Below are 26,883 nucleotides of genomic sequence, written 5' to 3'. Positions count from 1 at the left end.
TAAAGCTCAAAAGTCAGATGTTGATGAGAGACACTCTTGTTTCTCTTTGGATGTACAAACTGGTTAACTTACATTGCATTATTCCCACTGATGGCCAACTGCATTGGGAAAAAATGTAAATTTCATTATTGTATCAGGCAATTAGATAGGCAACATTTTGAATATATTGGTTCTGCCAACTATTTTAAGTCATTCATAAAGTATTGATTTCTTAATCTCTGTTAATTTTGTGTAAAATCAGATCGTTGAGCCACCTCAGTCATCTTTTGAAACATTCAAAAGTGAGATATGTTAAAACTTCTACAGAACCCCTACTGATTGGTTTCTTCTATCATCGTCACCATCATCAATTACAGCATCAGCCAACAGCAGGAAGTATGCCCTCGCAAATAAGCAACTATGCTCCTTTGATGAAAATAGGATTTCAAGGAGTAAACCTATTCAGTGACGAAGTATTACGTAGAAATCTCTGGAAACTGATGGAGCAATTTATAATGTTTCTAATATCAACAGTACAGAATTAGTGGTGTGTCTAATTAACAATAAAGTGTAGCCCCGCACATACAACTATCCGTGCCAGGTTTGATATGCATTTATTCTGAAGCAAAACCTTGCTGCCTTTGCTCTAATTCACACCAAACTTACAATCCTCTGTTATCCCTTTGCTCACTGACTTACATTTAGCTTTCAGTTTGGCACCACGTTCATTTTTAAATTTTTAGTGTTTTCAAATCTCTCCATTGCCTTGCCACAGCCTATCTCTTATAAACTCTTCCAACTCCCCGACCTCTCTGCACTCTCTAATTCTAGCCTCTTGTACATATCCAGTTTTCATAGTTCCACCAGTCTTCAGCCTCCCTGAGGCTTTCCACCTATCCACCTTTCCTCAAAATCTCCCTCTTTGACTCAGCCTTTCTGTACCTGTCATAATAAATCTTCATGTATTAATGTTCCTGTGTAATGTCTTGCGATGTTTTACAACTGGAACTGATACACTGCCTCTAGAAAGCGAAGCTGATGCTTATGTATTATGTGAACCTTCACCCAAATTTGTTAATTCTAATTCCATTCACATATCATTCTGCCCCTTTCTCCTCTACTCACCTGGTCTGGTGCTATTGTTCGGTAGATGTTGGAGTCTGATTTGCTGTGGCAATATGCATTTTTACAAGGATACTGTAGTTTATGGATAGTGATGATGGAGGCTTCAATTTTCTTTGCAACATGTGGCTGACCAGAAATCTTTCCTGCTGTTATCAACTGCCACAGTGTGTTTTGGAAGGATTTGCTGGTTGAATCTGAACCTGTTTGGCTATCGCAAGGGAATCCTTGGCCACCAAATTCTGTGTGGGACCTGAATATGGAACTTCTGGCTTGAAGGCAACAATATTATCCATTGTGTCAGAAGACCTCCTTTCTATGTACTTAACTAGACTCCTTTAAATGCCCGTGTGCTATTATGAACTGCTCCTGTGGTAGCCAGTTCGACATTCTCATCACTCTTTGGGAATGACGATTTGTCTGAATTATATTATCCCCGAAGGAACTATGTAAAATACGATCTTTGTTTTAATATTAGAATTTGCACAATCATAACGCAGAATCCTGCTCAATCCATCTATTTGACTGGTCACAACTAGGTCTACAATTTACTTCTTAGCTTCCTCACACGCTTTCTCTGCTGTTCACTGCTACCAGCCACCCCAAAGTGTTTCCCAGTCAATCCAGCACATTTTGCAGTGTAGTCACTGTTGTAATATTAGAAACATGGCACCCAGTCTACGGACAGTAAACTCCCAAACAGTGATGTAATAATGACTAGAATTCATTTTTTTGGGATGTTACTTGAAGGATAAATGTTGGCCAAGAGACTGGAGATGATAACTCTATTCATCTCCAAAATAATGCCATAGGATATTTTCCACCGAGCGAGGAGAAGGTGCAGTTTACTATCTCATTTGAAAGATATTGCAGTGTTTCCTTTGTACTGTGCTGGACTTTCAGCCATGATGTTTTTGTAGAGGATTTTCAAGCCCTGGAGTGGAACTTGACCCTAGAACTTTGTGACGTAGAGACCAGTGTGCTACTAACCGAGGCACATATATTTGAATTTTATTGTCAATTTGTTTACTTTAATTGTGACTTACAAACTTTTTTTTTGCTCTGTAGATTGGTGTATATCTTCTTGAGTCTGGTTTGGGAAAACCAGAGTTCCTGAGTGAAGGAAGCTGCAGGATGAAAAAGACAAATGCACTGATGCAGAAACTCATGGAATATTTTTATGACTTAACAGTTCCAGGTATAATTTCCAAAATGAATACAAACATACAATCAGAAGCAGGAGTCGACCATTTGATCCCTCAGACCTGTTCCACCAAACAATAAGGCAATAGCTGATCAGACTGTGGCCTCATCTTCACATTCCCACTTACCCCAGATACCCATTCATTCCCTAAAATAGAGTCAGGCTGATTTGAGAACTGTCAAAGCCAAATTATTTGGCAGTTCGTTTGCTCATTTTCTGCTGTTCAGCGCTTCTAGCTGCAACATCTTGCATCACTGTTGACCTCATCTTTGGATCAATATTGCCTTGCTCGGTGCTCCCAGAACTGATATGCACCAAAAGGAAGAACTAAAGTATGGAGGTTTTTTGTGACCTCTGGTGTGAATTTCAAATCTTGGAAGAAATATAGTGCTACATGATAATGATCTGAAGAATTTTCTTCCAGCGTTTCATAACAGAACATTTTTGGCTAGGTCATCAGGAATAACCTATTCATTTTTCTTTGAAATAATGATATTTGATTTTTCTTTTTACATACTTGGGACAGCAGACAAAAGAGCAAAACAAAGAACAAAAGAGAAGTACAGGTTAGCGGGTTTTGAGGGGATTTGTAGCTCAGGTTGAGGTTCTGGCAGTAAGTTTGCTCGCTGAGCTGGAAGGTTCGTTTTCAGACGTTTCGTCACTTTTTTTATTTGAAAAAATATACTTTTTATTCATAGAATGTGCAAAAACTAAAACATTTATACACCTACCCAGTCATGTATGCCGCTCCGGGTTACCCACGGGGTACGTACATCAACTAAAGGAAACAACAAAACAAAGAAAAAACAACAAAGTAAAGAAAATACCCCGGCAGTCGTCTCCCCGCACAGTCCCAGTTGGCCCCCTGACCAGTTGGGAAGGCGCGAGCTGGGCCGAGTTACTAGATAGGGCCTTTGTTTCTATTCTGGATGAGAGGTCTCATATGGTGGTCTTTCCCCACCGTGCCTTGGCGGCGGCTGCCCCAAGCTTTAGCGCGTCCCTCAGCACGTAGTCCTGGACCTTGGAGTGCGCCAGTCTGCAACACTCGGTCGGGGTCAGTTCTTTCAGCTGGCAGACCAGCAAGTAGCAGGCAGACCAAAGAGCGTCTTTGACCGCATTGATGGTCCTCCAGGCGGAGTTGATGTTGGTCTCGGTGTGCGTCCCGGGAAACAGCCCATAGAGCACGGAGTCCCGTGTCATGGAGCTGCTCGGGACGAACCTCGACAAATATCACTGCATCCCCCGCCAGACCTCCTGCGCAGAGGCACACTCCAGAAGGAGGTGATCGACAGTCTCATCCCCCCGACATCCGCCTCGAGGGCAGCGTGCGGTGACACAGAGATTCCGGGCGTGCATAAAGGATCTCACTAGCAGAGCCCCTCTCACTGCCAGCCAAGCAATGTCCTTGTGCTTGTTTGAAAGTTCTGGCGATGAGGCATTCTGCCAAATGACTTTGGCAGTCTGCGTGGGGAAGCACACGACGGGATCCACCCTCTCCTTTTCCCGAAGGGTCTCAAGAATACTACGTGCTGACCACTGTCTGACGGCCTTGTGGTCAAAGGTGTTTCCTTTCAAAAATTTCTCCACGAAGGACAGGTGGTACGGGACAGTCCAACTACTCGGAGCGTTCTGCGGCAACGAGGCCGGGCCCATCCTTCGCAACACCGGGGACAGGTAGAACCTCAGTAAGTAGTGACACTCGGTGTTTGCGTACTGAGGATCTACGCACAACTTGATGCAGCCGCACACAAAGGTTGCCATCAGGGCGAGGGTGGCATTCGATATGCCCTTTCTCCCATTTTCCAGGTCTTTGTATATGGTGTCCCTGCGGACCCGGTCCATCCTCGACCCCCAAATGAAGTGGAAGATGGCCCGGGTGACCGCAGCGGCACTGGTCCAGGGAATAGGCCAGGCCTGCGCCACGTGCAACAGTACCGAAAGCCCCTCGCACCTGCTAACCAGGTTCTTACCCGCAATGGAGTGGGACCCGAGCGTCCACCTGCTCAGCTTCTGCTTCAGTTTGGTGATACGCTCCACCCAAGTCTTATTGCATGCCCCAGCTCCACCGAACCAAACACCCAGCACCTTCAGGCAGTCTGCCCTGACGGTGAAGAGGATGAAGGAGCGGTCGTCCCAGTTCCCGAAGAACATGGCCTTGCTCTTACCCCTATTGACTTTGGCACCCAAGGCCAGTTCACACTGGCCACAGATGTCCAACAGCCTACTCACTGACCCACGATCAGTGCAGAAGACGGCGACATCGTCCATGTACAGGGAGGTCTTGACCTACAGGCCTCCACTGCCTGGGATAGTCACGCCCTTCAGGCTCACGTCCTTCCTGATGGATGCGGCGAAGGGCTCCACACAGCACACGAACAAGGCAGGAGAGAGCGGGCAGTCTTGCCTGACTCCAGATCTGACGGGAAAGCTGTCCGATTCCCACCCGTTCGTCGTGACTGCGCTAATGATGTTGGTGTAGAGCATCCAGATCCAATTCCGGATGCCCTCCCCGAACCCCTGTAAGCATGAGAGACCCTGTCGAAGGCCTTCTCCTGGCCCAGGCTGACGAGGCAGGTGTCCACCCACCTGTCCTGCATGTAGGCGATCGTATCCCTGATGAGCGCGAGGCTCTCAGCGATCTTCCTGCCCGGCACGGCACAGGTTTGGTCAGGGTGAATCACCGACTCCAGGACAGACCTGACCCGGTTGGCTATGACCTTGGCCAGGATTTTGTAGTCCACGTTCAATAATGAAATGGGACGCCAATTCTTAGTTTCTTCCCTCTCCCCCTTCCTCTTGTAAATGAGGGTGATGATGCCCTTCCTCATGGACTTGCACATTTCCCCTGCCCAAAGCGCACTATCGTACACCTCCAGCAGGTGCTGGCCAACCAGGTCCCACAGAGCGGAATACAGCTCGACCGGTAAGCCGTCGCTCCCGGGAGTCTTATTCCTCTCAAAGGACTTGAGGGTTCTGGTCAGCTCGTCCAGGGATATCGGCCGGTCCAGCCACTCCCTCGTGCTGTCGTCTAAGACTGCCGTGATAGACGACAGGAACGACTCGGAGTCCGTGCTGTCCGTGGGCTTTGCGTCATACAGTCCAGCATAGAAGGATCTGCTGATCCTCAAAATGTCGGGCCGAGACAACGTCACCGAACCATCATCCTCCTTCAGCCGGCTAAGCACAGAGCTTTCTTTGTGCACCTTCTGAAAGAAGAAACGCGAGCACGCCTCGTCCTGCTCCACAGAGCGGACCCTGGACCGGGAGATTATCCTGGAGGTATCCGCGGCGAAGAGCGAGGCTTGCTGGCCCCTCACCTCACGGAGGTCCTCCGTGACATCGACCCCCATCAACTGCAGAAGGAGCAGGTTCTACACCCTTTTCTGGAGTCGCGACAGCTTTATCCACCTCTCTCTCGCTTTCCGAACACCCTCGAGGACAAAGAACCTCTTGATATTCTCCTTCACTGTCTCCCACCAGTTGCCCGGAGACTCAAAGAGGGGTTTAACGGTTCTCCAACCGGCGTATTCCCTCTTAAGCTCCTCGACGTTCTCTGGGGTCAACAGAGTCATGTTGAGCTTCCACGTCCCCTTGCCGGCTGGCTGGCCGTCCTGTAAGTGACAGTCGGCCAGCAGGAGGCAGTGGTCAGAGAAGAACACCGGCTCGACGCCGGTGGACCTGACCGCGAATGCCCATGACACAAACAGGAAGTCTACCCTTGAGCGGATAGACCCGTCTGGCCCGGACCAGGTGTATCTCCGCTGCGCTCCGTCTGCATGGGTGCTGAAGACGTCGAGCAGCTTAGCGTCCTTCACTGTGCCCATCAGGAATCCGGACGTGATGTCCAGTTGACCCCCCCAACCCGCTGTCCCCACGCCAAATCTTTCATCTGCATCGATGATGCAGTTGAAGTCTCCGCCTAGGATGACTGGCCTGGACGTAGCCAGCAGGGGTGGAAGCCGCTGCAGGATGGCCATCTGCTGGGCCGTACACGTTGATCAGCATCAGGGGAGCGTTCCTGTAGGTGACGTCAGCCACTAGGAGCCGCCCCCCCCTCCCCCACCACCACCTCCTGAACTTGAGAGATGGTGAAGTTGCGCCCCCGCAGCAGAATAGCCAGCCCCGAGGAGCGACAGTCATTACCCCCTGACCAGATTGAAGGCCCACAGGTCCAGGCGCCTGACCATTTCCTGTACCTGCTGAGGTGCGGTATCTCGCACTCCTGCAGAAACAGGAGGTCTGTCTTGACCGAGGTCAGGTAGGCCAACGTGGACACACATCTTGCGGTGGACTTGACGCTGCGCATATTAACGCTCGCAACTCGTACCCCATTGTGGGCAGTGACCGCAGTACCCTCCCAAGTCCAACGTCCAGCCCCTCCATCTGTCCCTTCATGCCCATTGCCCAGGCGAACTGCTGGACGCTCTCTGGCCTCAGGAAACCGTCTGTGCTGCCTTCCGGGTGGCATCCCTCCGTTGGAGGTACGGAGGCAGGAGAGTCCGGCTCTGGGTCAGGTTGGGGGCAAGTTGTTTCCTTTTTCCCGCCTGCAGTTTCCAGGGGGTCCTCCAGTGCCCCAGCAGCGCGTGACTGGGTGCCGGTGGGAACTCAGGACACTTCCCGTCCCCTGGAAGCGGGGTGCTGCTTTCCTTGTCAGTGAAGTCTTCAGCTTCTGCTTTGGGCGGGCCTCCTCCGAATCCTCCTCATCAGAGGAGCTCTTATATCCCCACTGTAGCTGCCTATTTCCGCCTGATGGTTGCGGAGCTGGGGCCCTCCAGCGTGCCTTCCTCCTTGCCTTCTGGACTGTCGTCCACTCCCCTGGGTCACCTGTCGCCTCCTCCATCGACTCCGGGTTGTCGGGGGGGGGGACCAGAGCCTGCAGGGGCGCTGTGCTGCCCTCGGGTCCATCCTGCGGGGCTGGTCCCTCTTGCACACTAGGGGGGGTCCTTGCAGGGGCCTGGTGCCTTTGTCTCCTGGGGGGGGGCTTGCCCCACATTGCCCCTGCTGGCGACCTGAGCGTAGGTGGTCCCCCGCCGCGGGCATGCACTGTAGATGTGGCCCGCTTCCCCGCAAAGGTTGCAGCTTATTTCCTTTGGGCAATCCTTTGCAGGTGTCCCTCCTCCCTGCAGATGGTGACTTTGCAGTCAGCCGCCACGTGACCTGACCTACCACAGTCATGGCAGACTTTGGGTTGTCCTGCATACGTCAGGTACCCCTTGCTGTCGCCGATCGCGAAGCTGGACAGTGGGTGTATGATGTTCCCATCCGCGCCTGTCCTCAGCATCACCCTGACCTGCCTCTTACTTGTCCAGATCCCGAAGGGGTCCATGATGTCGGTTAGGTCCCCTTCCACCTTCACGTACCTTCCAAGGAAGGTCAGAACATCAACTGCTGGCACATGCGGGTTGTACATGTGTACAGTGACCATACGGCTTCTCTGCACCGGCATCACGAACAGCGGGACAGTGGTCAGTACAGAAAGGGGGCCTGCACCTCCTTTTTCCTTGAAAACCTCCAGGAAGCGCGCACAAAGCTTGGCACTCCTGAAGGTTACATCGTAGAAACCTCCTCCAGGGAAATCCAGCAGGCAGTAAATGTCCGCAGCGGCGAACCCACAACAGTCCAATAGGACCCTCTTCACGAAGAAGGTGCAGTCCACAGGTGCACCTTCATCCACCTTCACGGAAACGCGGATGGTGTTCCGGGTCCCCTGACCTGGGGCACGAGCACTTGCCGCAGCCATCATTGCAGGTTGGCTGCTTCCTTGAACCAGCGTTAGGCCGAAGCCAGCATTAAGATCCACCGGTTGCAAGGGTGCACAGCCAACCCGACCTTCCACCTCCAACACAGTCACGCTCTCCTCTTCTCGGTCCACAAAAGAGTGGGTCTTTATTTTGTTCCGGATGTAAGCTGGTTCACTGAGCTGGAAGGTTTGTTCCCAGACAATCCGTCACCATTCTAGGTAACATCAACAGTGAGCCTCCGGTAAAGTGTTGGTGTTATGTCCCGCTTTCTATTTATGTGTTTAGGTTTCCTTTGGTTGGTGATGACATCAACACAGGAAATGACATCACCAACCCAAGGAAACTTAAACAGATAAATAGAAAGCGGGACATAACACCAACACTTTACCGGAGGCTCACTGATGATGTTACTTGGAATGGTGACGAAACGTCTGAAAACGAACCTTCCAGCTCAGCGAGCAAACTTACATCCAGAGAAGTACAGGTGCTTATGTTCTCCAGGTCAGTGCTGATCATCATGCCCAAACTAAAAAAACATAAGATGCCTTATTCAGTCTGTATCCCTCTATTTCCTTCCTATCCATGTAGCCATCCAGATGCCTCTTAAATGTCACCAATGTGCCTGCTTCCACCACTTTTACTGGTAGTGCATTCCTGACCTCGGTTGAATTTCACATCCAAAGTATGATATTTCTGATGGTACAGTATACCCTTAGTACTGTGTTGTGTTACTGTGTCAGCCTAACTTCTTGTGCTCATGTTTTTAGAGTGAGGTTTGAACCCTTGATCTTGTAACTCAGAATTGAGATTGCAACTCTCTAACTACAGCTAACAGTCAATATCTGAATTGGTCTGGGTGACCAAAGATAGTTACAATTCTGTTGTTCTTTCTAAAATATCTCCCCCTAAAGAAACAAAGGGAGAAACCAGCAACCAGAGGCTGAGTGCATGCTGAGTGTTCTTTGGCAGGTCTTAACGAGTCACAGAACAAACTCATCAATGTGCAGAAATGTAAGATTGGCAAAGCTTGGGGTGTATATATGTTATTAGAAGTGAGTCAACGGTTGCCAGAATAATGTATATTCTTTTGTGATACTATCCTATGCTTGAAGCGAAATGCAATGCAACGCACAAAGCACTATTCGAGGCAAATTTGTTAAAATAACCAAAATGAGAGGGCTAATATTGACACAACCTTTCTGAAATCAGCAAAGATAAAATGTTAGTAGTTCATGTAGCCTATAGTATTTCTCTGGTCTCGTATAGTGACAACAAACCAAGGCAAATGATTTGTGAGGCTGGATGAACACAGCAGGCCAAGCAGCATCTCAGGAGCACAAAAGCTGACGTTTCGGGCCTAGACCCTTCATCAGAGAGCTCTCTGATGAAGGGTCTAGGCCCGAAACGTCAGCTTTTGTGCTCCTGAGATGCTGCTTGGCCTGCTGTGTTCATCCAGCCTCACATTTTATTATCTTGGAATCTCCAGCATCTGCAGTTCCCATTATCTCCAAGGCAAATGATTTGCTGCCTGGACCTCTTTTTTTCTGAGTTTTGTGTGTTTTTCACCATCCCCACCCCCCCAAAAAATCTCTTGTGTTAATCCTTGAACATGCCAAATGCAAAGGATTTATCTTTTCAGTAGCGAGCCAATCCAGGAACACAAGTTTAATGGGCCTTGCAATAGTGATTTTATTGTAAAGTTATATACTGATCTTTCATCAGGTTACCTTGTTAAGACCTTCGGTTCTATATTTGTAATCTTCAGCCATCCAGGAAAAAAAAACTGTTTATTACCCTGTGCACATTTGCCTGACCTGGCACCCAATAGGATACAGGACAGCTTTCACAGCAATGTGCTAGTTTATCTAATTTGATAAATATTTGCCCAGTTGTAGTGACACTCGAAATACAGGAAACCGGCCAAAGATCCCAAAGGGGATATTTGAGAAGTAAGAATGCATTAGAGTACAATGAAGAGGAGAATACCTGTCTTCTTAGAAACAGTACCAGGTATTTTTAGCTTAAGAGGCGGGGTCTGAGACTAACATATCACCTAAAAGAACATATCATGCCCAGTTGGCACATCTTCAGTACTCCATTGAGAATGCATTCCTAGAATGTGACGTGTGGAATGCAGTTTGAACACACAACCTGCAAGATGCAAGTATGCTATTTATTGAGCCCCAGTTATCTGGAGTGGTTTAAGCAACTGTCTGTATAAACCTACAAATTTTCTGTCCAGAGGCTTAACTGCCTGTTGAATGCAGTAAAGTTTCTGCCATTTGCTCCCTATCCAGAGATTATTCCAGACCTCATTGCTCCCTATCTGAAAAACTGCTTCCTCGGAGGGACATAGGAGCAAGAGCCAACCATTTAGCCCCTTGAGTCCATTCCATTATTCAGGCGATTTATATGCATTCCTGAACTTTTTATCAATTTGCATAAATGTGTTTTTATCCTGCTACTGGCATTTAACTTAAATATATGCCTGGCATTAACTTTCACTTCCAACTAGTATTTTTACATACCTTTTACATAAGAAAGTGTGCTTGTAAAATCTCACTTAAAATCACGGCATGGATAGCGAAACAGTTCCTTCATGGCTGGCTCTCTCAAGTACAGCTCAACTTGTCCTGCTCCTGTTCTTTCTCCAAAGTCTGTTTTTCCTTCTGTTGTCCAATTCCCTTTTGAAAGCCACAACTGAACCTGTCTCCCTCACATTTTAGGACAGTGCATTCCATTGTCTTAATCATTTACTGTGTGAAAAATAAAGTTTTGCCTTCTGTCACTGTTGCTTTTTTTGCAATCACCTTAAATCAGTTCTCAACCATTTTGCTAATGGGATCAGTTTCTCTCTATCTACTCTCTTTACATCCCCCATGATTTTAAATACCTTTATCAAACGTCCTGTCAGTCTGTTCTAAGGAAAACAACTCTAGGTTATTCAATCTGTTGTCTTAAACAAAGTTTCTCAATCCTGGGATCAATCTTGTAAACCTATTCGCACCTTTGCTGAAACCTTCTTATCTAGAATCGAACAGAATACTCCAGAAGAAGCCAAATTTTATTCAAGGTTCATTGTAAATTCCTTACTTTGTATTTCATACCTCTGAATATTGACGGGGTTCCATATTCCTTCTTAACCGGTTTCTCAACCCACCTTGGGACCTTCAAAATCTATGCATCTATAGATCCAGTTCTCTCTGTTCCTGTATCCTCTTGAGGATTGACTTCTTTAAATTATGTTGCCTCTCTTTGTTCTAACTACCAACAGGTGTCATTTCACACTCAACTCTATTGAATTTCACCTGCCATATGTCAGTGAATAAGGCAGCCAGCAGGGCAGAAACTGATCTGATCTGATCTGGGAATCTTCCAAGCCATCTCCTAAAGTTGCAGGCAAACCTTCCAGTAGCACAACTTCATGATTCTTTAACAGCAAGGATGATGTAAAAGCAAAAATGGTAATGTTAGGCAGAGACCTTAAAGAATTAACAAAAAGTATAAACCAAATCAATATTAAGTGAGGCAAGTAAAGCAAGGGCTTAAATGTACTTTGCTCACTGTTCACAACGTCTCCAGTTTTGTATTGACTGCAAATGTTGAAACCCTATCTGTACAAAGAGTATGTCATCAACATATATTGAGAAAAACAGTGATCCTAGTTAGAGCCTCTCTGGTATAACACAATGTGGAGCTGGATGAACACAACAGGCCAGGCTCTATCAGAGGAGCAGAAAAGTTGACGTTTCAGGTCAGGACCTTTCTTCAGAAATGGGGGCGAGAGATGGAGCTCAGAAATAAATAGAGAAAGGGGTGTGGGGCTGGGGAAGGTAGATGGGATGGTGATAGGTGAGCGCAGGTATGGAGTGGTGGGGATTGGTCAGTGTGGTGGGAGGAGTGGATAGGTGGGAGAGAAGATGGACAGGTTATGTCAGGGTCAAGGAGGCGGGGATGAGAGGGAGGGTTGGTCATGGGATGAGGCTGAGGATGGGGAGATTTTGAAACTGGTAAAATGTACACTTAGACCAATGGGCTTCAGGTTCCCAGGGCGGAGTATGAGGTGCTGCTCCTTCAGTTTTCGGGTGGTGTCATTATGACCAGGATGGACATGTCATCCAGGGAGTGGAAGAGGGAGTTGAAATGGTTCACGACTAGAAGGTGTTGTCGTTTGTTGCAAACAGAGTGCAGGTGCTCTACAGAATGGTCTCTGAGCCTTTGCTTGGCCTCACAAATGCAGAAGAGGCCACATCGGGAGCAGTGGATACAGTAGACCACATTGATGGATGTGCAAGTGAACCCCTCAGGTGCCTTGTTATACACCATTTTCCAATCTGGAAAATAACTGCTCAACTCTGTTTGCTGTAATCAACGAGTAAGATATCCAAGTTGCCATTATGCCGTTTATACCATAAATTTCACCTTTGCTGGCAAGCCTGTTATGTGATATTTTATCAAACACAGATGAATTTGAAATGGCTTAAATAATGAAAATTTAAGAAACAGTATCACCTATTATTCTCTGAAATCTTGATTATTGTCTTTGGTTCTTTAAAGACTTTTACAACACTGTATCTATTTGTATGTTTGTGTACTGCAGTCCTTTTTTTCACATCCTTAGCTGTAATTTTCTCATAAATTGTGAAAATTTTCCTTACTTTCATTTAGATTGCTCAAGTATCACAGAAGAAGCTGATAAAGAACGTGAAAGGGAGAACATTGAAGAGCTTTATGATTTTGTAAGGCATGCACATCAGCAAGAAACTCTGTACATTGAGAAAGTTCAGCACCCTTTGCTTGTCCCAACCCTCAGATCATATCAGTGCAAAGCTGTCAGTTGGATGCTTCAGAGAGAACAATGTAGTCCTGGCTCCTCTTCAAGCAGTAAGTTTGAACCAGAAACCTGTGAACGTAAACCTCTGAACTGAACATAATTTTTTTGGACTGATCGTAATGCTTACTACCACACTTTTTGGACTGAAGATAAATCTCCTTTTGAAGGTGAAAATTATTACTGTTCCTTTGGCAGTTTTGCTTTTTTCCTGATGCTTTGAATTGCACTTTAAAATTAGAAGCGGTGAGGTAGCCTTACCATCTTGTCGCTGTGCTGAATTGCTTCCTACATTGCTGTAGATAACCTTATGTACTAAAGATTTAGCAATGGGAAAATATGAGTGTTCTGTGGTAGTAAGCATTACGATTTTTACTGGTGTAACTCCAGCAGTCTCTCTCAGCGCAATTTGGGATCATTCATCTCAGCTGATCTGACTTTTTTGACCCTTTCTTCAGTATTGTGTCTTGTGCTTCCCCTGCTTTCTGTTGAATGAGATTATGTTGCTCGACTCGGTTACACCATGAGGGGACAAATTCTGCTCTGAGTAAAGAAGTTTCTCCTGAATTCCCTATTGGATTTATTACTGTTGTTTCAAAGAGTAGACTGTGCTGGTGAGACAAAATCTCTCCTCCAGTCACAAGTCACACTGGCTGTTCCAACTTTTCCAGTCACATGTTGCAGAGAGGTTTACAATCAGAGATAGAAGTGTACGATTCGAGGGAGGCATTGTGATTGAACTGAAGCAATAATTCTCATCAATCCTGCAGCTGACACGCTGAAGACTTTCAGCTGCATCATCTCCAATCATTTCACATTTTTGTGAGTGAAGGAAAAGCAAACAAAAATGACTGAGGATTCAGTCAGTCAGTAACAGGCTAGAAGACCAGGCATTTCTGCGCAGCATTCAAATTATGCCCAGCACCAGCAAGTGTGCAGGTAAACAATGCTCATTCTGCAAAGTCTAGAAAAAAAAATTAAACATTTGTCCAGGCACTATGATGGGATGGTTAAATGTATGTATTTTTAGTTGGAAGAGCAGACATGAGAATATCATCACACTCGGTATCCACAGAAATCACTGCGGTGAGACATCTAAAATATTCTTTGCTTGCCTTCAACCTGATTCTTTCCTATTCAACTCTAACATATTGTTTAATGTAATGATGCAGTTTAAAAGAAAACTTTTTTTTTCAGATAATGCCCTCCATTTGTTGTGGAAAGAAGTCACCACAAAGGATGAGAAGAAAATATATTACAATCCGTACACTGGCTGGTGGGTATATTTTACTGTCCAAAAACTGCACCAAATTGATTTTTGATATTGAGACCAAATTTGGTACCCTAGGAATGTTGAATGTTGGGTGCAGTACCCACAGCAGTTTACTGTGAGTTTTGTTATTGTAACGAGTATATCAGAGGTAATGATTCAAATTAAGCTAGGGTCCAATCACCTTGTTCATTGACTTTAAAAACCAAAAGAACTGCAGATGCTGCAAATCAGAAACAAAAAGAGAAATTTCTAGAAAAAACTCTGCAGGTATGGCAGCATCTGTGAAGAGAAATCAGAATTAACATTTCGGGTCCGTGACCCTCCCTTAGAACTCAGACCTGATCAGCTTTTCCAGCAATTTCTGTTTTTGTTTCATCAACTGTAAAGTTTGGCGGGACTTCATCTTTTAGGCATATACATCACTCATAGTCGCCTTGCTTTTTCTTGCTGTCTGCTTGTCTTCCGTATCCTGCCTCTATACAAATCCTTGAGCAAATAACCTAGGTTGACAGGCTCGGTATAGTACCGAGAGAATATTGTACCGTTGGAAAATGCATCTTCCAGGTAATCTGTTTTTCCGCGGCCTCTCCTGTGAACATAAAAATCTCATGCCATTAATTTGAAGAGAAGGAAAGAGTTCTCCAGGTTAACATTTATCCCTCAGCCATTTTGATTAGAACAGATTATCTACTTATTATCTCAGAGCTGTCTGTAGGATTTTATTGTGGGCAAATTGGATGTTGCATTCTTTATTTTGCATCAGTGACTGCCTTTCAAAAGAGTTCTTCATTTTTGGGATTTTCTGAGGTCATGAAAGGTGGTGTAGAAATGCATTGAAAACTGGTTGCTCTCATGCAATACCTGAGTAGAGAGTGATGCAGTTAGTGTTTCCGATCAAAGGCCTTTTATAGAGAATATGAAAGATGTAAATGTTTTTAAGCAAGAACAGATTTAAGGAAGTAAGCAAAGGGGAAAGAGTGTGAGAGATTAGAAAACAGGGTAGATTAAATGACAAAAGGAATGATGGTGCAATACGAAAGTAGGCGTTATTGGACACGCCAAGCAATTAAAGATGTATCTGACAGATGTGTAACTAGGAATGTCTTTCTCACTTCTAATGTTTCTTTTATTACCTTTTTTCGTCTTTTGTTGTTCTCCTTCTCTTCTTCCATGTTGTGTTCCTGTCCTAAACGTTTCTGTATTCCCTTCTGTTACACTCATAAACTGCTTCCAGTGCTCTCTTCCCTCTGCATCCGTGATAACCTCTCTTAACTGCTGCTACTGCCCCAGTTTCTCTTTGTTTTGTTTCTTATCGAGTTATTTTCTTAACTGAAGAATAATTGCATGAAAAATTTAAGGAATTGACTGCAAGGAGCGTTGCTTACTTTGGGAATCTGTTCACATGCAACAGGGAGTGCCTCTAACCTGATCAAATATAGTTTGCATCCTAAGTGCTCCCCAGTTGTCCTTTAAAAGAGTAGCCTTACTTAAAATTTAGCAATAGAATAATACTTGTGCATTACATGGCCTGTTGTGTAAACAGTATGTTATCTAATTTACCAAAATAATGAGCTCTTGGACACATCTTTGATTTCTATGTGAATGTACAAGTTTGGAATTACTCCACCCACTAAGCTGTCTGCTCTCAATCTGATTTAGCATTATTCGTGAGCGCCCCCTGCTGAGTGCCGATTGGCCTGGAGGAATCCTGGCAGATGAGATGGGTCTGGGGAAAACTGTGGAGATGCTGGCACTCATTTTGACACACACACGTAAAGAAATGAAACAGGACACTCTGTCACTCCCAGAGGTATGGTCCATCGTTTAAGTTCTCTGTTTGTCTTTGCTAGAGTTGTGAACTCTCCAGGATTGCCCTGAAGCCTTCGAGAATTAAACATTAAGCTTGTGAATAAGAGATAATGGGAACTGCAGATGCTGAAGAATCCAAGACAACAAAATGTGAGGCTGGATGAACACAGCAGGCCAAGCAGCATCTCAGGAGCACAAAAGCTGATGTTTCGGGCCTAGACCCTTCAGCTGCTTGGCCTGCTGTGTTCATCCAGCCTCACAGCTTGTGAATAATGCTGCATGCAAACAAAGGAGTTAAAGTCACAATAGACCTTAAAAACAATGGTGTGTTTTTATCTTTTTAATCGTTTTCGTGGGGTGTGGTCATCACGACTTGCCAACATTTATGGCTCATACCTAGTTGCCCTTGAGAAGATGGTCGTGAGCTGCCTTTCTGAACCGCTGCAGTCCAACAGAATAATACGTTGTGGATTAAATGGGCTATGTGTAAACAGCATATTATCTGGTAGTTAGCTATTGAAGTATCGGAGGTTGCGGAGTGGGAAAAGCTTTTTAGCTGGTTATGTCGGTTGGAGGTTACATATCATCCTTTGAAATCTTCAAGAATATATCAGTTAATAACCTTGCTGAATGCTAGTTCAGCAACTGCAGTTACATTTTGAAGGCAAATTTCATAGATATTTCAGAGAAAATGTTGCATTAGGAAAAAGCTTGGAAGGAATTTACTGCAGACTGTAAGACCCTTCTTAACAGGGTGATACAATGGATATAGAGATCCTCAATGGCAGTGTTGTAATTAGAATTGATCAAAACAACTGAGATTCTGAATTTTAGTGTAGAATATAAAGCTGAGAATTGATGGTAAATTTGTACAAACAGTGATTTGCTTGTACTGCAGTTAGTTCTGGCACCCCAGTGGATAAAGGATATTGAAATCATTCAAAGACCACAGCAGAGATTCACTAGAATGATACTAGGTCACAAGGCCATGATTCAAACTGAGTGTGTGATATGTGCTCTTGCCTGTCTCTTGTTTCACCCTAACATAGCTGAGACTGAATTTGCCAAAGAGATATGAATATTCCTCCAGATGCTTTGAATTAAATACTGGTCTCATCTGGTCAAAACTATTTAATTATACTGATGGGATTGCTCAAGATAAATGGCAAGGTATACCCTTTATTTTTGTTGACTTTCTTTTTCAGGTGTTGCTTCTGTCTTTTCCTAATTTCTAGTAGTCTCTCTACTGTTTGCTTTGTATCTCTGCTTGATTCTTTCCCTCTGTTGTATTCTGTTTGTTTGTTTGGGGATGTACATGAGCCAGGATGGCCATGGAAAGTGACACGAAGTGGGTGGAACTATAATACCTGCTCACTTTGAGCTTGCATTTGCTCTTTGCTGGTTTATGTCTGTGTCTCAATGGGTTACATTCTTGCCTCTGAGTTGGGAGGTCATGGGGTTCAAGTCCTATTGTAGAGACTTGAACACATAATGTAGGCTGACACCACCAGTACTGTACACTGTATTGAGGTGGTGCTGCACTGTCACAGGTTCCGCCTTTTGGACAAGATATTAAAACAAGCCCTGACCACTTCTCAGGTGGACATAAACAATCTCATGGCACTTTCTCAAGAAACAGAATGATGGAATTGGAATTCAATATGTATCTAGAATTGGGAGTCTAACGATGACTGTGAATCCATTGTTGATTGTTGGAAAACCCATCTGCTTCACTAATGTCCTTTGGGAAGGAAACTGCCTTCCTTACCTGGGCTGGCCTACACATGACTCCAGACCCACAGTAATGTGGTTGACTCTTAACTGCCCTCTGGGCAATAAATGTGGTGACGCCCTCACCCTGTGAATGAATTTAAAAAAAAACAGAAGGAAGCTTTCAGATTTCTGGTCAATATCACATTACTGTTCTTAAGGATCTCGCTGCGCATGCATTGTCTGCTGTGACATTGTACAACCTTCGGTTGAAAAGGTACTTCATTGGTTGTAAGCACTTTAAAATATCCCAAGATTATGAAAAGTTCGATAAAATTGCAAGCTCTTTTCTCCCTCTCTCCTTTAATTAAATATTCCTATGGTAATTGATAACAGTGCTCTGGTTCGACTTGAGAAACTAAGATTAATAAGGAAGAGGTATTAGATGTTTTAGCACACATACTGGAGCATATATCCCCAGGGCCTGGTGAGATACATCCCAGACTGCTACGGACCACAAGGGAGGAGTTTGCTGGGGCACTGGGGGATTTATTTAATACTGCGGTGGCCAGAAGCAAAGTGCTTGATGACTGGAGGACAGTTAATGTGGTTCCTTTGTTCAAGAAGGGCAGCAGCGATAGGCTAGGTAATTTCAGACAAATTAGTCAACAACAGAGTTGGGTAATTATTGAAAAAAATTCTGAAGTACGGGATTAATCAATACTTAAAAAGGCAGGGATTGTTCAGGGATAGTCAGCATGGATTTGTTTGAGGGAGATTCTATCTGACTAATTCACTTGCACTTTTTGAAAAGGTGACTGAACATGTTGGTGAGGGTAGATAATAAAATGTGAGGCTGGATGAACACAGCAGGCCAAGCAGCATCTCAGGAGCACAAAAGCTGACGTTTCGGGCCTAGACCCTGAGGGTAGTGCAGTTGATAGGGTTTACGTGGCCTCATCTTCGGCCTTTGACAAGGTCCTACATGGAAGGCTGGTCCAAAAAGTAAGAGCCCATAGAATGCAGGGAAAGTTGGCAAACTGGTTGTAAAATTGGCCAGTAAATAGGAGACAAAGGGTGATGTTGGAGGGCTGTTTTTGTAATTGGAAGCCAGTGGCTAGTGGTGTACCAAAGGAATTGGTGCTGGGCCCCTTGCTGTTTGTTATGTATATGAACAATTTGGAGGTGAATGGAAAAGGTTTAATTAGTAAGTTTGCAAAAGGCACAAAAATCAGGGTGTTGATAAACAAGGAGGATGGTCTCAGGACAGTCTGACATTGATTAACTGGTAAATTGGGCAGTGCAATGGCAGGAGGAATTTAATCCTGATAAATACAAAAGAATGCCTTTTGGGAGGTCAAATAAAGGAAGGATATACATAACAGATGGTAGTTCCCTCGGGAATATTGAGGAATAAAGGGACCTAATGTATATGTCTATATTAACTTGAATCTTCCAGCTGTCTTCTGTTAATCTACATTCTCTGATGTTTAACAATTCTCCATGCTGTTTGTTATCTCCTTGCCATTATCTATGCACACTTGAATCCATACTATAAATAGTGTGGAGTCTCTGATCAAGTCAACAGAGAATTTTCTTTGTTATGGTATGCTGGCGGATGAAAGGGTTGATCCCTGTTTCAAGCCAGATGAAGTAAGTAGACAATTTACCTTGTGTACGTTTGTTTCTGTGATTTGTAGGTGACTGTGTTTTCCTGAGTGCAGGTATTACTATTACTTGAATGTTACTGCTTTTTGAAAATTTCAAAGTGGTCTTTAGTGTGATATTTTCCAAGAGAGGGTTTGTTAATATTGTTTATTCTTGTTTAAAATGGTTAGAAGGAGACATCATTCAGATGGTTAAAATATGAAATAAATAATTACTGCCAATCCTTCATTGATGTTGTGCTTCTTTTACTAGGGGACATCTGTAAATTACTACATACCACCTCCACTGCCTGCAGCCTCTCAGAAAACAAATAGGAAGAAAGCTGAAGTCAAACCAAAGGAAAAGGCGAACTATCCCCGTAAGCGATTCTTTTATTGTTATAGTGCATGACTGAAATGATTTCTAAAGCACATTTTATAAAGACAGGCTCCTGGGGTGGGAAATTTGCACATTCTCCACTATCTGCTGATGATGCATTTTAAGGAAAGAAATGGAATCTATGTTCATCGAATTTACTTTACAAAAGTAAGGCTTGCTTTCATATAACCCCTTACTCACTTAGCTGATGTCCGAACACATTTTACTGCCAATTAAGTACTTTTGACTTGTAACATTGGAAACATGGCAACCATTTTGAGTGGAGCAAGATCCGACAAAAAGCAATGTGACCCTAATCACTGCACAGTATATTGTATCATATGAGCTAAATTAGAGAAGAGCATTCCAGTGGATACCGGGTGTTATGGGTAATGAATTTAAGTGAAATTGTTGAGAAGAGGTTCGGCCATTTTTGGCTGTTCAACATGAAAAATCCATGAAGAGAATGTTTGATGGAGGTATTTAAAATCATGAAAAAATTATAGGACTGGACAGGTAGGGAGAAATTGCTCCTATAAATGGAAAAATTGTGAACCATCGGGCATTGATTTCGGACAATTGGCAAAGGAAGCAATTGCAAGACAAGGAAAATCTTTCTCAAGTTGTGAGCAGTTTGGATCTCGAACATGTTGCCTGAGAATGTGGTAGAGGCAGCACCAACTAAGGCTGTCCGATGGGAATGGGATAATTTTCTAAAAAGGAAGAATTTGCGTGGCTATGGTGAAAAGTCAGGGGAGTGCCACTAGGTGAATTGAAGTTGTAGACAGCAAGCATAAACAGGAAGGCTGAATGGCCTCTTCTAATGTTGCAGCTTTCTATGATTCTAAACAGCATTGAAATAGATTAAATCAACAGACAAAAAATTGGTAGATGAGGTTTAATGTGGGGAGTTTGAAGTTGTCTGCTTTGATAAGAGAAAATCAGTATAACTTTTAAATGTTGAGCACATTGTTGGTATGTTAGCCTTAAAACACGTCACACATGTGCTAGAGATAGTAGGAACTGCCGATGCTGGAGAATCTAAGGTTATAAAAGAAGCTGTTATTTCCAAAGGAGATCTTTATTTTACTATTCTTGACAGTATGTTTTAAGTCTTCCTCTTGAAATCATATGATTTGTTGGTTCTATCATGCATACTGGAGGCATTGATGAGAGATTTTAAAAATAACTTTTTTTAAAAAGTTTTCCAAACTAGACTGTAGTTCTCTTTATGGAGCAGTAAACTGTGTGTCCTCAAGAAGTTAGTCCAACTCCATGAGTATTGGAAGCATGGTGGTAGTGAGATACCTACTATAGAAATGGAACTGACCAGGGAGTGCTGGGTGCAGCCTTAGTACGCACACCCTGACCTCACACTAGTGAAATTTGCCAGTACCGAGGATAGGACTGGGCGTCCCAGAATCGAGTCCTGTCCACCATTTTTAAATGCACATCCTGACCTCATACTAATGAAAATTGCTAGTACCGAGGATGAGACTGGGAGTCTCAGAATTGAGTCCTGTCCACCATTTTTAAAGACGCCCGGAGATCCAGCTACACAAAAATTTGGCCCAAAAGCTGTAGACAGTATTTTAGATGCGGCAAAGAACCTTGCAGAGCAGCCAGAACTTCATTTATATAAGGCTCTTAAAATAATTAAACAGCTCAAGGAGTGTAATAAAAGCATTACTGGACAAAATGTGACACCAGGCCACTTGAGCTATTAGACCAGATGTCGAAAAGCTTTTGAAAGTGGTAAGTTTTAAGGAATAGTTTAAAAGGAGCTCTGCGATGTGGAGAGGTTTAGGGAGTGAATTCCAGAACATGGGGTTTAGGTAGCTGAAATTACAGCTGCCATGGTTGAGTAATTACAATCAGAAATGCTCAATAAGCCAGAATTGAAGGAATATAGAGGTCTCTAACTGGAGGAGATTACTGAGTTGGAGAGGGCTGAGCACTTGGAGAAGCTCAAAAACCAGGATAGGAACATTAAGCAACAAATCATGTGTTGAGCTGGAGGAACATGGCAGGTCAGGCAGCATCAGAAGAGCAGGAAAGCTGACGTTTCGGGTAGAAGTGGCCTGGTCGTTTCTGAAGAAGGGTTCTAACCCGAAACGTTAGCCTTCCTGCTCCTCTGCTGCCTGACCTGCTGTGTTCCTCCACTCCACACTGTGTTATCTCTGACTCTAGCATTGGCAGTTCTTACTATCTCCTTGTAACAAATTATTGTTTTTTTTGTACTTCTAGTTGGTAATAATTCTTTCAACTTTTGTGCAGGCCTGCGAGAAATGCTAATTTCCGCTATAAAGGAAATGAAGGTGAAGAAGGCAATTTCCGTCAGTGCTATGTATAAGTACATGACTGCTACCTACAAGTATGACATTCAGCGGAATCGCCACCTAATCAGGAAGACCTTAGCCAAACTTATTGCAGAACAAATGATCGAACAGGTCAAAGGTCATGGATTAGCTGGGTCTTTTAGGATAGGAAAGAATTACAAGGAACAAGTGAAAAGAAATGGAACCGAAATACAGGTATTGTTTATTTTGATTCACTGGAAACCTTTGGTTTTTGAACATAATGACAAGATTATTTAGCCTATCTGGGCACAACGTCCAAGCTTGGGCTAGCAAGTGGCAAGTAACATTTCTGTTGCTCAAGTTCCAAGCTATGGCCATCTCCAACAAGACAGAATCTAACCATTGCCCCTTCACATTCGATGCCATTACTATCAAAAGCCATGGGATAACCATTGACCAGAAAGTGATGTTGACTACCAATATAAACACTCTAGTTGCAAGAGTAGGAACCTTGCAGTGAGTAATGCACTTCCTGACCTCCCAAAGCTGGTTCTCCACCTGCAAAGAACAAGTTAAGTGTGTGGAATACTTTCCATTTGCTTGGATAAGTGCAGCTCAAACAACCCTCAAAGAGCTTGGCACCATCTAAGACTAAGCAGCTCATTTGATTAGCACCATATCATTAGCACCATAACATTCTCACTCTCCTATAGAAGCAGCGTATGTCATCTACAAGAAATTCACTGGTGCGACTTATACAGCACCATCCAAACCCATAATCACGGCCACCTAGATGGGCAAGAGCAGCAGATGTATGGGAACATCATCACCTGCGAGTTCATTTCCAAGCCACTCACTACCCAGACTTGAAAATATATATACTGTTGTTGGGTCAAAATCTTGGAACACTGACAATACTGTGAGTATACCTATACTAAATGGACTGCAGCGATTCAAGGAGGCAGCTCACCATTCACCTTCCTAAGGTGGGCTTGGAAAGGGCAATAAATACTGGGCTAGACACCGACACCCATCTCCTTGAATGAATAATACAAATCTATTCAAATAGACCTTTGACCTTACACTGCACATCTGCCTTTGCCATGTTCCCTTAATGATTAACAAATACATACCTAAGAAATTCCATTTGAAAGCAAGAACTGATGTAGTATCAATTGGTGTATGCAGAAGATAGTTTTAACTGCTAGTACTCTATCTATGTAGAAATATTTCTTAATTTCATTCATAAATGCTCTGATTCTAATTTGTAGGCTCTGCCCTCAACCCTAAATACCTTGATCAGAAAAATAGTTTCTCCGAGTTCAACCCATCCGTTCTTTTAATACATGGAAAAGTTTGATTATGTTTTCCATTAAGCTTTCAGATTTAACCCTCGGAGTCCAGTGGTTGTATTTTTGTGGAGTTGGGATACTCTACAGCTATTTATAAGTTATGGGGCTTGTCTGCATCCTGCATCACCAACCTGGCCAGGTCCATTGTGTGACTGGGTGTCTCCTACCGCAAAATCTTGTGCAGCCAGGTCCACTTCTACATGACTAAAGCAACATATAGCACAGAAGATCCACTTTTGCCTGTTGGGTCAATGCCAACATATCTACACAAATCACACTTTCTAGCTTTTGGCTCATAACCTCAAATGTTATGACATTTCCATTGCTCCTCCATGTACTTTTTAAAGATTGTGAGGTTTGCTGCCTCTACTACCTTCCAACACACTGTATTCCAGATTTCCACTACTGTCACTGTCAAAACATTTTTCCCAGATTGCCCCCTAACCATTGCCCTTCACCTTAAAATTATGCTCCCTCCTTATTGACCTTCAACAGAAGAGAACAGCCAGTTCCTACCCACCCTGTCCATGCCCCTTATCATCTCATACCACTCAGTCAGGCCTCCTCAGTTTTCTCTGCTCTAAAGACAACAACCCAAGCCTGTTAGGGGCAGCATCAGATAGAGTCAGCATGGATTTACGAAAGGAAAATTATGCTTGACAAAATCTGCTGGAATTCTTTGAAGATGTAACCCATAGAGTTGATGAGGGGGAACCAGTGAATGCAGTTTATATGCACTTTGAGAAAACTTCTGTTGAAGCTCCAGGTTAAGAAATTAGTGTGTAAAACTGAAGTATGTGTAATTGTGGGTAGTATATTGAGATAGATAGGACATTTGGTCAACAGACAGGAGACAAAGAATGGGAATAATGATATGGGAATGATATGCGGTGATTGAGGTACTATAGGAATCAGTGGTAAGACCCCAGCTAATGAAAATATGTGTAAAGGATTGGATGAAGAAACTAAATACACTCTCTCCAAATCTGCATTTGCACCCACATACAAAGCTGGGTGGGCGGGGTGAGCTAGGGGACAGGTTCAGAGATGCTGCAGTGCCATTTGGACAGGCTGAGAGAGCTGGGAAATGCATAGCAGATGTAGTATAATGTACATAAATGTGAGGTTATCAACTTTAGTAGCAAAAACAGGAATGAATGACTATAATTTGAGAGAGAGGAATGTGCCCGGGACCTGGGTGTCCTCATACACTAATCGCTGAAGGTAAGTATGGCAGTGCAGTCAGCAGTCAAGGAGGCAAATGATCTTTTTGCCTTCATAGCAAGAGGATTGGAAAACAAGAGCAGGGATCTCTTGCTCTAATTATACAGGGCCTCGGTGAGACCATACCAAGAATATTGTATACATTTTTGGTGTTGTCATCTAAGGGAGGATGCTCTTGCAACAGAGGATGTGCAGTGAAGGTTTACTAGACTAATTACAAGGATGGCAGGACTGAATTCTGAGGAGAGACTGAGTTGTTTAGGACTATATTAGGTGGAGTTCAGGAGAATAAACAAGGATCTCTTAGAAACCTATAGAATTGTAACAGGGAAGTCCAGAACTAGGGATCACAGTCTAAGGATACGGAGTGAACCATGTAGGACTTAGATGAGAAATTTCTTCATCTAGAGAGTGGTGAGCCTGTGGAATTCATTACCACAAAGCAGTCAAAGCCAAAATGTTGAAGTATTTCACAAAGTAGTTGGATATAACATTTGGGGCTAAAGAGTTCAAAGGAAATGGTGGAAAAGGAAGAGGCTATGGAGTAGGATGATCAGCATGATCATATTGAATGGCAGAGGAAGCCCAAAGAGTTGAATGGCTTACTCCTACTATTTTCTGTGTTTCTGTCCAGTCTGTCTTCAAAGCTAATAATGCTCCATCTCAGGCAAAATCCTTCTGAATTTCCTCTAAACCCCTCCACTGCAGTCACGTCCTTCCTAAAAGGTGGCGACCAGAACTGTACATTATACTGCAGCTGTGGCCTAACCAAAATTTTGCACTGTGCTCTTGGACTCTGTGCCACAACTAATGAAGATAAATGTCTCATGTGCCTTCTTAACCAGTCTGTTAACCTGTTCTGCTGCCTTTTGGTAGTTGTGGAGAAGCATCCCAAAATCCTTCAGTTCCTCTGAGCATCCTGGTATGCTACCAGTCATTGAGTCCTCCCTTGTCTCGATACTTCTTCCAAAGTGTATAACCTCACGTGTTTCAAGGTCATATCCCATCTGAGCTGCCTGTCTGACTACGCATATTCTGAATTTTTAAAGATTTGTTCAAATGATTTTATCCACATCCCTGCTTCTACACAGCCTCTAAGTTGTTCACGAGCCCTTTAATTTCCTTTCACCAGTGTGGACTATTTACAGAACCAACTCATAATTTAGTAACACAACATGTCCTGAGGAAAAATATAACCAAACAGAAATCTTTTTTGAGAAGTACTTCTGTTCCTGCAATCCTACAAATTCGACAAGGCAATTTTAGTTTCAGTAACAGAGAGTTTAACCAATTCACACCTTTTAATCTTGCCCAAATAAACATCAAGACCTGGACAGAAGAGTTCACAGAATGGCTAGTTTATTATAAATACATAAACCCATCAATGGGAGAAGTCAACAATTCACTTTAGTTGTCAAATCAGAGCTCCTGCTGAATTAATGGGCTCGTCAGTCTTAGCTGTAATCCAAGTACTTGTGATGAGCACAGGTGGCCATCATGATGTCTGACCATCTATTTCTACTGAAACTATTCTTGATGACAGAACTAGAAGACCTGAAAGTTTCTGAATCAGAACTGAAACAGTTATTCTAATCAGCCTGTATCAGCATTCACCCATATCCATTGCTGCCGATGCTCTGCTTCTGAATTTGGCAGATCAAATTCCATCCCACACCACCTCCCTGGAGCAAAATTGACTGATGCTAGTCACTTTTTACAAAAAAATGAGTTAGGAAATTTCCCAACTGCCTTGGTAGCCAGAAACTGGTCCCCAGTAGCATTCGGATAAATTTATGGTATATTCCCCATCAAGGCCAACTTACTAAGTTGCTCTGCCCAAAACTGCTCATGGTACTGTCTCTGTGATCTTTAATGCTGAAATGACCATGTTGCTTAAATAATGAGAAAATATTTAGAAATAACTAGTACAGATTTAAAGGAGACAATTGTGCTTGATAAATATCATAGTTGAGATTTACCAACAGCAAATTGTGGCAGAGGCTGGGTGGGATACTGTTCAGAGTGTTGGTATGGACTTGATGGGCTGAATGGCTTGTTTCTGCACTGCAAGGATTCCATGATCTTATGATTATATGATTCTAAATGAAAGAGTTTAAGACTGACAAATGATTTTACACAAAATGTTGTGAAGCTGTGGAATCTACTATCAGAGTTGATGTTTGAGGCAGAAACTGTACTGACATTGATTATGTTAGGGTTAGTTTGGTTAGGCAGATGAATGAAAGACATTGCAGGTGTACGAAACAGAATGCATAAATGCGCTGAGGACCATTTAATCACAGGCATGAAATA

General features: G+C 43.7%; 1 protein-coding gene across 1 annotated transcript in view; it reads left to right on the top strand.

The window, feature by feature from the left end:
- shprh (SNF2 histone linker PHD RING helicase) overlaps positions 1-26,883 on the top strand; it is a 102,442-nt gene that overhangs the window by 6,092 nt on the left and 69,467 nt on the right. Inside the window, exons 3-8 of the mRNA XM_048530513.1 lie at positions 2,170-2,299; positions 12,715-12,930; positions 14,075-14,153; positions 15,810-15,960; positions 19,590-19,695; positions 21,972-22,228. Coding sequence (XP_048386470.1) covers positions 2,170-2,299; positions 12,715-12,930; positions 14,075-14,153; positions 15,810-15,960; positions 19,590-19,695; positions 21,972-22,228 — 939 coding nt within the window. The remainder of the gene's footprint in view (positions 1-2,169; positions 2,300-12,714; positions 12,931-14,074; positions 14,154-15,809; positions 15,961-19,589; positions 19,696-21,971; positions 22,229-26,883) is intronic.

The sequence above is a fragment of the Stegostoma tigrinum genome, chromosome 4 (assembly GCF_030684315.1).
Source record: "Stegostoma tigrinum isolate sSteTig4 chromosome 4, sSteTig4.hap1, whole genome shotgun sequence".
In the NCBI taxonomy this organism is placed as follows: Eukaryota; Metazoa; Chordata; class Chondrichthyes; order Orectolobiformes; family Stegostomatidae; genus Stegostoma; species Stegostoma tigrinum.
Note: the sequence above shows the minus strand (reverse complement) of the source record. Positions and strands in the feature narration are given on the sequence as shown.